The sequence below is a fragment of the Stegastes partitus genome, unplaced genomic scaffold (assembly GCF_000690725.1).
Source record: "Stegastes partitus isolate 25-593 unplaced genomic scaffold, Stegastes_partitus-1.0.2 Scaffold1116, whole genome shotgun sequence".
NCBI lineage: Eukaryota > Metazoa > Chordata > Actinopteri > Pomacentridae > Stegastes > Stegastes partitus.
This window is the reverse complement of record NW_007578847.1, coordinates 125,473-138,568: the sequence shown is the minus strand read 5'-3', so window position 1 is coordinate 138,568 and position 13,096 is coordinate 125,473. Positions and strand designations below refer to the sequence as shown.

The 13,096-nt window shown below is 45.7% G+C and overlaps 2 protein-coding genes across 7 annotated transcripts in view; both read right to left on the bottom strand.

Annotated features, from left to right (window-relative positions):
- Positions 1-1,766, bottom strand: part of syne3 (spectrin repeat containing, nuclear envelope family member 3) — a 27,588-nt gene extending 25,822 nt beyond the window's left edge. For 2 of the 5 annotated variants that reach the window (XR_520753.1, XM_008296284.1), the window contains exon 1: positions 1,585-1,766. The gene's annotated coding sequence lies outside the window, so the exon portion shown is untranslated. Of the gene's footprint in view, positions 1-1,167 lie in introns of all 5 variants that reach the window. The other 3 variants (XM_008296281.1, XM_008296283.1, XM_008296282.1) reach the window with 2 other exon arrangements.
- A 2,482-nt stretch (positions 1,767-4,248) lies between these two features.
- Positions 4,249-13,096, bottom strand: part of gabrr2a (gamma-aminobutyric acid type A receptor subunit rho2a) — a 31,369-nt gene continuing 22,521 nt past the window's right edge. For both annotated transcript variants that reach the window (XM_008296273.1, XM_008296274.1), the window contains exons 3-9: positions 11,964-12,031; positions 11,515-11,738; positions 10,310-10,392; positions 8,555-8,695; positions 7,371-7,523; positions 6,486-6,694; positions 4,249-4,584 (exon numbers count right to left, since the gene is read on the bottom strand). In XM_008296273.1, coding sequence (XP_008294495.1) covers positions 4,249-4,584; positions 6,486-6,694; positions 7,371-7,523; positions 8,555-8,695; positions 10,310-10,392; positions 11,515-11,738; positions 11,964-12,031 — 1,214 coding nt within the window. The remainder of the gene's footprint in view (positions 4,585-6,485; positions 6,695-7,370; positions 7,524-8,554; positions 8,696-10,309; positions 10,393-11,514; positions 11,739-11,963; positions 12,032-13,096) is intronic.

The following is a 13,096-nucleotide window of genomic DNA, read 5'->3' as shown; positions in this document are numbered from 1 at the left end:
GGGCACCACATGTCACAATGTGAGGCCTCCAGCACAAAGAACCACTGAGTCACATTTGCTCAAACAGAAAGTGTTCCTATCATCCCCGTCTGCCCGACATGTTCTCAGAGATTCACATTTTTCCTTTACTGTGCTGAAACTGGCTGTGCCCTAAAGAAAGAAACCCCTACAATAAGCCCACTGATAGAGGCAGTCAGCAGTCTGAAATAAAGCGTAAGAGAGGGACGGTCCTGCCCTGCAGCAGCACAGAGGCACCACCCTCGTTCTGAGAGAAATGAAATGCAGACAGCCGTTTTCCTCCATGACTCACTTTCCCCACAACATTCCTTCTACCAACATCTGCGTACTTGAAGCTGTGCAGTCAGAACTCCTTGTCCTCAGTGGAAGTTAACGGCTGCTTATTCCCTCATCACAGCTCTTTATGTTATGAAACAGGACTACATTTACAACTACATGTAGCTGCTAGTAAACAAGCTACAATCTTGTGACCGTGTCGCTCGAATCTGTGGTTTTTCTCCTTATATACAGAACACAACATACACGAGCACAAGCCTGTGCACAATCACTCAAACATCACAACATTTAAGTGTGATTTCAGACTGCATCAGCTTTCAGTGTTTGCATCATTTCTAAGTTAAAAAGTCGGACGTTTTCCTTAATCAGAACCAAACACATCAGGATGACGAGGCTGTTCAGGCCCTGAAACAGAAAGCTGAGCAGACCGGTGGCTGTGATGTGGCTGCATGGACGAGGAAATCTAATCAGTGAGAGCTGATGTGATTTTACATTTAGTGAGATATTACAGTGACGTACTCACTCCTGTTGTTTAGCTTTATGCACACTGATCACCAAGTTTTAAAAATATGCAAATGTGTTGAGGTGACCTCACCAGCAGCTGATTAATAATAATAATAATAATAATAAACTTTATTTATAGAGCACTTTTCAAAACAAACGTTACAAAGTGCTTTCCAGTAAATTGAGTACACAGGATAACTGATAAAAGCACACAAATGAAGCAGGAAGCTCTAGAACAGATGAAATGAGGAGAAGAAGTGAGTTAATGAGAGCTCAGAGTGACACAGCTTCCTGCTCTGCTGCTACACCACCGGCCTGACTGTCTGCTGCAGGGTTTTATATAAATCACAGCTCTGAGCAGCAGCTCACCTGTAACAGGTGAGGACTCTGCGGTCTAACGTCTGCTGCTGTCTGTTAGCAGTGACGTCACGCCCCGCCCCCCTCGGTTTGAAAGCTCGTGCAGTAAACTCTCAAACTTTTATCATATTCACGCGCCACCGATGCTAGCAGGACTCCCTCCGGTTCCGGTGTCACGCTGAGTGCTGGGCTCGACCTTCACGTAAAGACGTGTTTACACACAACTTCCGCGTCCTCCATGCTATGCTAATCCGTCGGTGCTGCGCTGCTTCACGGTCCGTCTCTGCTAACCGACAGCGGAGCGACGCGTCAGCGGCTCGTGTCAGCGCGTGGAGCCGCTGCAGGGATCTGGACCGGAGCTGATCCTGGTATCAGTGAGCTAACCGAACTCAGGCTCGCTTCACGGCTACAGGACGGGGAAACACTCACGGCTCTGTGGTCATCCGCTGAGGGCTGGTTCTGGACGGAGCTCCCGCTGGGTTGTGTTCAGCAAAGTTCGTGCAGCAGGAAGTGGAGCCCAGGCCCAGGCGGCACGCGCAGCCAGTCATGCTGCCTTCAGGCGCTGCTGGGAAACTACAGCTCCCACGGTTCAAGGCGTTTCATTGGTCACAGTCATACCTGGTGTGAAGTGTGCACCTGTTCCACACCCAACAATAATAATGAATAAGAAATAAAACACACGAGAAGTGTATATATATATATAATTCCTGTTGTTATATGGAGAGTTTAGGGTACAGGGAGTCCTGCCCATGGAAGTGCTGTCAAAGAATTATGACAAAATTAATTAAATGTAAATTAGAATATTGGTGTATCTGTTGGGTTTTTACCTGCAGCTATACTAACAGATAGTGATGGCCAGGGAACCCATCCAAGTCCTAAAAAAATCAACAACTAAAGCTGGAGGAGACCAAACACTGAGTCTTTAACGTTTACACAGTTCTTCAGATTCACACACACAGAGCAACCATGTCCATGTGTTTGTCATCACGTAGACTGAAGCAATAAAACGGAGCCAGAGATGCTCAGATCGCGTTCAGAAGGTAAGCAGGTCATTTAATGAGTCTAAACTGATGAAACAATTAATTACAATCAAAGCTTGGATCAATAAACACAGTGCAGTTAAAAAAGAGAGATCTGTGTACATAGGAGCATGTATGTACACGGAAATGGAATAAAATAAAAAACAAAAACAGCACCGTTAAGTCAGAAAGCATGTTTTTCACACAATGAGAAGTTCAGCTCACACGTCATGAGGCATGTGGATTTCTACAGAGTTCAGATTCTACATTCTGCCAGGTGAGTGGATCATGGAGGAAAAAACTCCCAGAAATGTTCTTCCATCCACATATTGTTCACATTTGCACATCATAAACCACTGAGTAACGGACATGGTGATAAAAATGTTAAAGTACTTCCCCAGAAAAGTTCTTATGTTTGATTTATCAGCAGAAATAAGCTGCAGTGGAAACACACTCAGCACACGAGTCATGGGTGAATACATGAAGCTTTAGTGTCAGTCCAGCTTCCCTTTGGCTGCAGGAAACCAACATCACATCAGTGACGAATGCAGTCTGCACATTAATGCAGGAAACAAACACAGGTTTTAGATTTCTCTGGTTTTCAATCCTTTGAGAGTTTCCTGTTGCTCTTTGAACAACATCAGCTGGTCGATCCCTCATCTTCAGCAGCGGCACATGAGCTGTTACTGAGCTGGGCATCTACCTACCTACCTACCTACCTACCTACCTACCTACCTACCTATCTATCTATCTATCTATCTATCTATCTATCTATCTATCTATCTATCTATCTATCTATCTATCTATCTATGCCCAGATCCTCAGGTTCCCACATTAACTGCGTTTGTTGTCACCAGCAGATCAGTTGAGTAAAATATCAGCAGCTATTGGATCGAGTGCAGACACTGATGTGAGATGAGTTTTGTCTGCTGCCATCATCAGGGAGAAGCTGACATGTTTCCACGACTTGACATTTGAATCAACTTCAGCTGTGTTTTATGTTTAATCAGATGTTTGCAAGCTGAGGTCAGATAGGAACCGTGTTGGACGGTACCGTCCACCACCAGCATGTTCAGACAAACGTGTTGTTAAAGTACAACCTCACTGTGCTGCTCACGCGGCTCCTAGTCATCCTCAATATGACATTTTATTATTTTGTTGGCTTGAAAAATAAGCTAAGTGTGTCGGTTCAACAACAGGGAGCTGCTGGCTGAACCAGAACCTCGAAACCTTTCAGATCAGAATCTCGCTTGTACCAGAGCTTCATGGTTCTGGTCCGTGGTTTCTGTTCCTACCGACCGGCTCGGTGTTCATCACCTGCTGTTTCATCTGTTCTCTCTGCTCTCACTCCAACCAGACGGTCGCCTCCCTGAGCCTGGACGGGCCAGAGGACCTGCTGAAGGGCAGCTCTTCCTATCCATGGTGGCCAGGTGCTGATGATGGGCAGTCGCTGGTTCTCTTTACATGTAAAATGCCCTGAGATGACTTATTCTTTGGCGCTATCTACATAAAATGGAAATATAAAAATACTAAGTCATCATCGCTGTTTTTACGTTAACCTGGAGCCAGAAAGTGTGATGTTCACCGTGACTCTGAGCTTCATTTCAAATGAATAAATACAGACTCCTGATCACATCGATGGAGTGCCTGATCCATATCTGTCAATACTTTAATGATGTTCACACTCATCAGACCAGGAAGAGCAGGACGAGAACAAAGAACTTTCCAACAGAACCTAACAAGCTGAAGAAGCCCAGATGATCGAGCATTAGTGGTTTAAAAACACCATTCATGGTTGTGTTTAGTGTGTTTTCATTCATAGCTTTTATATACATTCAAACTGCTGCATGAGGGGAACAATCAGAGCGTTGTGTTTCAGTCAGTCCAAAGGCTGCAGAGCAGAACTTTGTAGGACTCGTGGTCTCGTTAGGTCGTGTTTCTGTCCGTGGCCTTCGATGTAAGGAGCTGCCAGCAGACGTACAGTCCAGCAGCACTCTGACTCCACACCTCTGAACCAGAACTCGTATCAGCTGTGTGTTCATCCTTCTGGCCTCGGTTCTGACCCGAGTGTTGCTCAGCAGTACACTGACCAGTAGATGAGGTTGAAGAAGATGTAGGAACCAGGGAAGATCATTCGGGAGTACTTGTCGATGGCGTGCGTGTTCTGGATGATGTTGAGGGCACGCAGGCTCTTCTTCTTCTTGGTGGTGGTGGACTCGCTGCTCACCGACAGGTGGACCACCATGTGCTCAGGCTTCTCTGGCACCTCGTGCATGTCTTCGTGCTCTTCTTCAGGCACCATGGGCTCTTCGGTGTAGCCAGCCAGGCTGTTGGTGTCGGCCTCGCTGTAGGTGCCGTCCAGCATGGCCATGGTTCGTGTCTGGGAGATACCACAGGTGCAGGGCAGCGACTGGGAGGGACAAAGAGACGTCAACATCAACGTATGGTCAACGTTTCTCCTCGGCTCGATGGCAGGGCTTATGAAAAAGGTGATGGAGTTCTATGGATGCTCATAGCCCTGAGAAGATGGAGGTGTTTGCTTTGACCTTTGCTGTGGAGCGACAGGACAGTGATTTAATCTGCCCGTTGTAACCGGAGTGACCTCTTAATTTATGATTTAACACCATTTACTGTCAACAAATGCTCAGAAACAAACAAAAGGGTTCCCATGAAGCATTCTGTGGACCTTCATGGTCCCCAGAGGATGAATCTCAGCTCATCAGATGATCTTACAGAGCTTCTAGTCTGACTGCTTTTGGCACTGAGTCTTTAAAACCACTGCTTCAGTAACAACAAATCTGGTACAGCCAGTCCTGCTGAATGATCACCAGATCTGTCCATGTCAGGATGTTTACTGTTGAGCTGAGCCAAAGAAAAATAAAGCTGCTTAATTAGAAATGTTGTTTGACGAGTTAAACTATATTTAGGAACCAGCTGAAAAACATCATAGGATTCATCCTGCAGGGCATGAACGGTATGAAGGACACCTGCCTTCAAAAATCTGTGCAAGGAGGTTTTCACAGGACTGATTCCAGCGGCTCTCTTCTACAAAGTAAACGTCCTGTTTGATGAAAGTCAGGGGACACACCTTTTTCTCTTCTTTAAAAACTCCTGTGTGATTGTTGCGGGATGTTTGGGATCGGTTGTGTTTTGGTTTTGAACCCAAATGCAGAGCAGTTGTGACAGAAGATGCATTTATTGAGTAAAAGCCTTTACGGGCAGCAGGGGGCGCTGGAGGTGGGAGTCTGACAGCAAACTGAAGGCTGAGCATCTACACAGGAGAACACAGGGGATGAGGAGGATCACAGCAGGATGCATGGAGCTGATGATGGAGTGAGATGGTTTGCTGTCTGACCAGAAAACTAAAGAAACCAAAACAGAACCAAGCAGAACAGGAAACAGGACGGGATCATTGTCCAGTCAGCCAAAGTTCTAGTTCTGTTCTGTCCTGGCATTAACTAAACCACTAATATCTGTTCATCACAATGACATTTATCTAAGTTAGTTAGTTTGCACTATTTCTTATATTTATATGTACATTTTTTTTTCTGTCTCGTATAAATGTGTCTCTGTTTAATGCTGCTATCAACAATGTGAATTTCTCCACTGTGAGATAAATAAAGGCTGATCTGATCTTATCTTATCTTGTCTTGTCTTTTCTTATCTTATCTTATCTTTGTTTTCATGAAATGATCCCTTTATGTCCTAAAATAGCTTCGATGTAAAGACTGCTGCTTTGATCAACTTTAAACGTGTGTTCATGTGTTTGTTTGACTGACTGATGCGCTGCTTATTTCTGACAACTGGAGCTTTTAAACTTCATATATTTAAACATATTGAAATGCATTTTAGTCTGAATCCGTCCCATAATGCAGGAAATCACTAGTTTGGGGCAAATCAATGTGACTGAACATTCTCTGTAATAAACACCAGCAGAATAATTAACTTTCTAATCTGTGTTCTACCAGCTGACACCCGGGATCTTCCTGCGTGGAGTCTCCATGTTCTCCCCGTGCAGCGTGGGTTCTCTCCGGGTTCTCCGGCTTCCTCCCACAGTCCAGAAACATGCTGAGGTTAATTGGTGATTGTAAATTGTCCGTAGGTGTGAATGTGAGTGTGCTTGGTTGTCTGTCTCTAAGTGTAGCCCTGTGATAGACTGGTTACCTGTCCAGGTGAACCTGCCTTCACCCAGCTGGGATAGGCTCCGCCCCCCAGTGGGGGTTAAGGTGTAGAGATGATGGATGGATGGATGGGTGGATGGAGGTTTGGGTTTTGGCTCAGAGCACCAAACAACATGCGGTAGAATCCAACCTGAGATCGTGCCCTCTCTCTCATCTTGCGCTCCCGCCGGTCCTGGACGGTGGACAGGTAGTTGACAGCCGCGTATTCCAAAACAGACAAGAAGACAAAGACGAAGCTAACCCAGAGGTAAATGTCTACGGCCTTGATGTAGGACACTCGGGGCATGGATGCATTCACTCCGGTGATGATTGTGGACATGGTCAGCACCGTGGTGATGCCTGGACACAGGACACACAACGCTCCTGTTAGCCTGACGTACGCTGCATGCTAAACATGTGTTTGAACCTCAGCATCTATTCTTATCATCACAGTATAGACACAGTGTCAGAAACTTACATCCTGTCTTGAGTCATGGAGCTGGAGGATTTTGGGGTGGCTGTGGTTTAAGGGGGAGGAAGTTATACAGCAGCTCATACAGTCTGATGCAATGCTGTCCACTACGCTGCAATAAACACCTCTGAAGCTACTGCTGCTGCTGCTGTTCAGGGAAGCGACTGCCATAAAAGTGTGGACACTAGGACATGAGGAGCATGTCGACAGATGCCCTGTACCTACAAGGCCAGACAAGGAACACAGCAACAGAAAGCAGAGAAGAATCTGTCCTGTAAACATGTTGTTTGATTTTTTAAGTCAGTCTCCGTAACAGGGAGATTTAATGAGAGTGAAGGCTGGACAGGGGACCTCAGTAAGGGGGACGGTAGGTGCCTGTATGGCAATGACCCAAACCTAGAAACTAATTCAGAAGAAAGTAGTAAGAGTGGCAGATGATGGGAAGTTTGTGTGATGACACATGCATGTGAGCATGTCATGGCCAGCTTTCATCATTTCACACGACCAGATGCTCCTCAGGGCAAACTGAGTCTCTTCAAAGGAAATCAGACATGGTTTTTTTACCTAAGGAAACTCTGGCTGGCACAGCCCGCCGGTCGATCCAGAACGAAACCCAGGAAAGCATCACCATGAGAGTGGCAGGGAAGTAGGTCTGCAGCAGGAAGAAGAAGATGTGCCGCCGCAGCGTGAAGTTGATGTAGAGACGGTTGTACCAGCCTGCAGACACACAGACCTGCTTCAGAACCGCACACACTGGTCCCACAGAACATCAGCACTGGTTCCACAGAACATCAGCGCTGGTTCCACAGAACGTCAGCACTGGTTCCACAGAACATCAGCACTGGTTCCACAGAACATCAGCACTGGTTCCACAGAACATCAGCACTGGTTCCACAGAACATCAACACTTGGTGTCGGCTGTAAATGTGAACTCCTTGTTCTCCCTGAAAGCTGCTGCACCAACATCTGTGAGCTTTGATCTCTAACATCAAAATCATGCACATTAGAGCTTCGTATCCGTTCCCTGCCTGGTGGAGGCCCAGATGGAGGTCTGGAGTCTCTCAGCATCACGGAGCATTCGTTGTCTTTGCCCCTAAACCTTGGATTGAACTCAATATTACCAGAAAGCAAAAGAAGAGACACCACAAGCTCACATGACTTATTCCTCAATATATCTGACAGGACGGACCACGAGAGGCACTAATCATTTGTAATATAGTGAAATTAGTTGGTTTTATTCGTACGTTTCCATGCATAAGATCACAGGGTCTCTGCCAGACCAATGAAACCTGGTCTCCCCGCTGGTCTCCCCGCTGGTCTCCCTGCTGGTCTCCCTGCTGGTCTCCCTGCTGGTCTCCTGTCTCCTGCCTGCCCTCCTTCAGCCGCCCCCCCTGAACCTGCTGCTACCTGCCACCAGCCCTGCTCCAGCCCTCATTAGACCGGATTCCCCGAGCTCGTCTGCCCCCTTCAGTTTTTGGTCCGTGTCCCCTCCTGGTGTTAGCTGAGAGTTTTTCTCAGGTTTTTGTAGTTTTGAGTGAAGTCCGGTTCTGTTTTTCCCTCAGTTTAGTTTCTGCACCTCGTGTTGGTTTCAGTTTCATTCTATCATTTAATAAACTCCTCTGAACGCTCCACCTGCCCGTCTGCCTGCATCTGTGTCTGCACAGGGGTTCCCAGACCTGCTGCAACAAGAACATCTTACAAGTTTCAAACATCTGGAACAAACTGCCGTAACGTGTGTGTTAGCGTACCTGTGCTGCTGTAGAAGGCCAAGCGAGACGTGGTGTGGAACTTCTGAATGAGAAACTGTGACAAGGAAATCCGATCATCGGTGCTGAGGGACTCGTCGCCGCTCTTCCAGTAGAGCATCAGGTCTTCATCTGTGTAAGCATCTGCAAACACCACACCGTCCAGTCAAGTCTAATCCAAATCTAGTGTCTGTGTGTGTGTATAAACTCAAATATTATAATATACACACACAGAGCTTAGCAGATGTATCGGACCAGCAGCCAGTGTCAGGTTTAGCTGCCCTACGTTAACAGTGTGATGTTAATACACCAGCATGTAGAAGCTCTTTAACCAGAATTATAATTTAAATGATAAAATAAGATTATTGTTCTCCATGAATTTTCAAATTTACTGAAAATAACTGAATAAATAGTAAAGCACGTGATGATTTCCTGATTCAGATTTTAGCTGTTTACTTCCTGAGCAGAAAAAATAGTTTTAGTGGATGAAGGTTCTGCTTGATCAATAAACCTCAGAGAAGCCCAGTGAGCCGGGTTTGGGTATCTGGGTGGTCCACATTAAAACACCTCATGATGCTGGAAGGTCTCTGAGACCAACGACAGAAAGAGTTCTCACAGTGTGGTCAGGTAGGATTTAGAGTCAATGTGCCAAGAAAGAGGCAGGAAATGGAAGTTAACTGGGGCAGATGTCGACACCTCAAGACTTGAAGGACCAGAGACAGAAGGAAAACCACTGCTGATCTTCAGGCAGAGATGGTTCTAGATCAGAGTCTGAGACGGTCTCCAGAGTGACCATAAGAGATGACTGATGGAACAAGGCTTAGAGGGAAGAAGAGCTGCTGAGAAGCTTTACTGAGGCCTGTAAACATCCAGAAGCACAAACACTGGACTGATGGTGACTGAAGAAGGTCCTCTGGATGGACGAGTCCAAGGAGGTAAATGCTTTGTTCAGGCGCTGCAGCACCTTCAGCTACAACCTCCACACTGATGGACCACGCTGGCCTTCAGCTCTGCTGTTCTTAGAGGAGGAATTGTCCATTGTGACTTTGCCGTGTTCTTCTAATGTGTCTGCTCTGTCCTCGTCTCAGCTGCTTTTTGTTCTGCTGGGCTTCGGCTTTGTACGTGTGCGCTAATTGACTGAGTGCTGCTGCCTCCAGGTTTTAATTCATTTGCTATTTTTGTAAGCATTTTAGCAGGATTATCTGTTAAACATTTACTTCCCTTTTTTTATGAAGACCATTTATGGACTGCTGCTGTCTGGCCTCACTGCCGGTCTCTGTCAGTGTGGCTCTACATCCTCTGCACATGCTCCGTGCACATCACTGTGTTTGTGTATGTATAGTTAGAGCAGAGGCAGCGTGGTCCTCTGGTTATAGACTCTAAAAGAAATGTGCAGAGATTACAACATTTTGCTGTTCTCATTTCCAGATCTCAAGAAAGAGGTTCAGAGGTGGTTTGGTTCAGACCAGACGCCACTGAAGGCCCAGGAGGAAAACACACAGCCCGACCCTTTAAAATATATAAGTATGAATTATATAAACAGCTCCAGTGTAACAGATTAAATCGTCTTTATTTATGAGTGTAGATCGTGCAGTTTAACAGGAGTCCTACTGACTGGTATCTCCTGTGGTGTCTGTCCATCAGAAACTGAAACAAACAACGAGAGATCTGCTGATTTAACGCATTCTCTGATTGTACAGAGCCGGGCGTGTCATCACCACGTCAGGACTTTAAACAGGGAACTCAGCCTCTACTTACAGCTCTCCAGCTCCAGGGAGCAGGTCTGGGAGTCCAGAGGGAAGCGGCTGAAGTCCATGTTGCAGGCCGCCGTCACCGTCACTCTGTTTGACAGCAGACAGACCAACAGACACGTTTAAAACACTCCTGGTGCTGCACACACTATTCAGATATTTCTAATTCAACCACAGTCAGTGTTTGGGTTTGTTTTAGCACCAGTCCCCACCAGCCCCGCTCAGTTCCTGTTGTCTGTGCTCAGAATCAGTCCACAGGTTTATTAGTGCTGGTTCTGTGTTTTGTTTCTGAGGGTTCAACATTACAGAACAATCCTGAAGCCTAGGATCCAGAAGTCCCAGCAGTACGCCGCCTGCAACCCATCATCAGCGGTTTAGCTCAGCGACCCACAAACTGGTTCACGTACACCCACCCTCAAAGACTCTGGGGATAGCGCCACCTCATGGCTTGCAGGCGGTGGTATCAGCTTTTCTGAGTGATTATTAGTTTGAACACATTTACTCATTTACACAACATTTTCACAATTTGGTTTCCATGGAGATGGCGGTGCTCGTGGATGCAGCGCCCCCTTCAGGAGACCGTGAGAGGGAACGTTTAGTGTCTATCCCAGACGTTCATTCTGCAAAACTTACAGCCAAAGGCCTTTCTGGAACGTCAGGACAGTGAACGTCGCTAAAATCGCGGCGCTCGGTTGTGATGTGGACTTTCTCCACCACCACGGAGTCTGATTGGACGCTACGCCGGCAGCTTGTACGACCGGATCCATGCTAGGCTAAAGGCTAAAGGCTAACCCTGGCTATGTTCAGCACTGTGTGATGACATATGCTGTAAACTGTGCTGCACAAATAAAACTGAATTGAATAGTGTTTTGTTTGTTTGTTTGTTTGTTTGTTTGTTTGTTTGCTGGTGAAGCCCAGCTTGCACGGCTCTCTTGCCAATACTGAACTCCAAAAAACAGGTCTTCACTCACACTGCTGTGTAGAAAGGCTCTGTGGAAAGTCCAGGAAAGTCACCGACACTGAGCCATGACTAGCTTTAGAAGTGAAACCAGTGCCTCCCATTGCTCCCAGCTATGGTCTGTGCTGTGAGAAATATCAATGAAACCTTCCTTCTACAGTAGAATGTAATCATAAAGTCCTATTGAACAGAAGAAACCCTGTAAATCCCACTAACATGTTGGTCTTTGGGTGCATGCCAGTCAGTCTACAGACCTCAAGCTGTAGAGCACATGACCATCTGGAAAGACGCGCAGCATGATGTTGTCGGTGGTGGTGTCATGGATGAAGGACCTCTTAGAGTGGACAAAGAAGACATCAGGGACCCAGATCTTCTTCACCAGACGGCCATCAAACGTCATGCTCTTGTTGGTGCTGCTGGTGAACGACAGACGTTCGTCCTTCCAGTAGTGCCTCAGGTACAAGGTCATGGTGAAGTCCTGGTGGAGGCACAGCAGGATATGGATTTAAAACCAAGACAAATCAATCCATCTATCCATCTATCTATCTATCTATCTATTATCCATCTATCACCCATCTATCACCCATCTATCATCCATCTATCATCCATCTATCATCTATCTATTATCCATCGATCATCTATCTATCATCTCACCACAAACTGTCTTCGACTGTAACCCGTCTGCAGAAACAGATTTTCTTACCATGTCAACTTCAGAGATGCTGTCCAGGCTCTCCACCTGAACATCTACTCCAACAGGGATGGCAGGACCTGCCGAACACAAGCGCATCATGACCAGATAGTTCACCAACCACTGCAACATGCACGAGTCATGGTGCCCAGCTGGCAGCCGTCCTGCGCTCAGGTCGGTGGATGTTTCTGATCAACAGGTGGATGGATCATAATGTCCTCTGAACTGTTCTGCTCCTGTTTTATTTAGGTTTGTGTTTGTAGCAGGCAAACTCATTTTTCAAATGTTCTAATAATAATTTATTCATTCATTATTTCGAACATATACAACAATAGAGAAAGAAGGCCTCGTCACATTTAAATAAAGCTCAAATAAAATACAAATAATGTAAATGTATGGACACCAGCACTTTTAACTGTGTATGGATCATAATAAAGCAGTTTCCTCGTGGAGATCAATAACATTGTGTTTATGATTCTCATCCCCGAAGCTGATCTCTCCCTCATCCTACATTAAGTTTATTTATATTAAATAAGAGTTTTGGAAACTCAAATACAGAGAATGGGATTTAAATGTTAAAAGCGCATTAGTGAAATGAACCTTTTAGCAGCATGTGAACTCATTACGGCGTTTTGCTTTAACTTGTGTGAAATCCAGGAACAGACAGATGCCTCACTTAGGAAACGTCTGAATGAGGGATCAGGGCAACAGCAGGTAGAACCAGTGACCCAGAAACCAGCCCGAGTTCTGTTTGTGGGTCACGTCAACAGGGAGAAAATATTCAAGCTGGACCTGTTGCAACGATTTGGATATTAGATAGGTTTGTAGTGTATGTGGTCCGATCAGCCTTTATTTAGACATTCAGCGTCAGCAGCAGCACACAGAGATACACACATATAGACAGAATAACTTACATATAATAGGGCCAACAGAAGTAAAAATACACATAGAATAGTGCAAACACAGAATATAAAGATATAGAAAAGAACAGAGGTGTAATCGTAAAACAACAGCAAATATATACGTACATGTAATGTAATCGTGCTAATAACCAGTGGAATATAAACACCTCTAAATATGAGTGTTTAGTGATACATTAAAAGGGAAGCAGTAAACTCTGGATGAATGTAGTCGCTTTATCTACA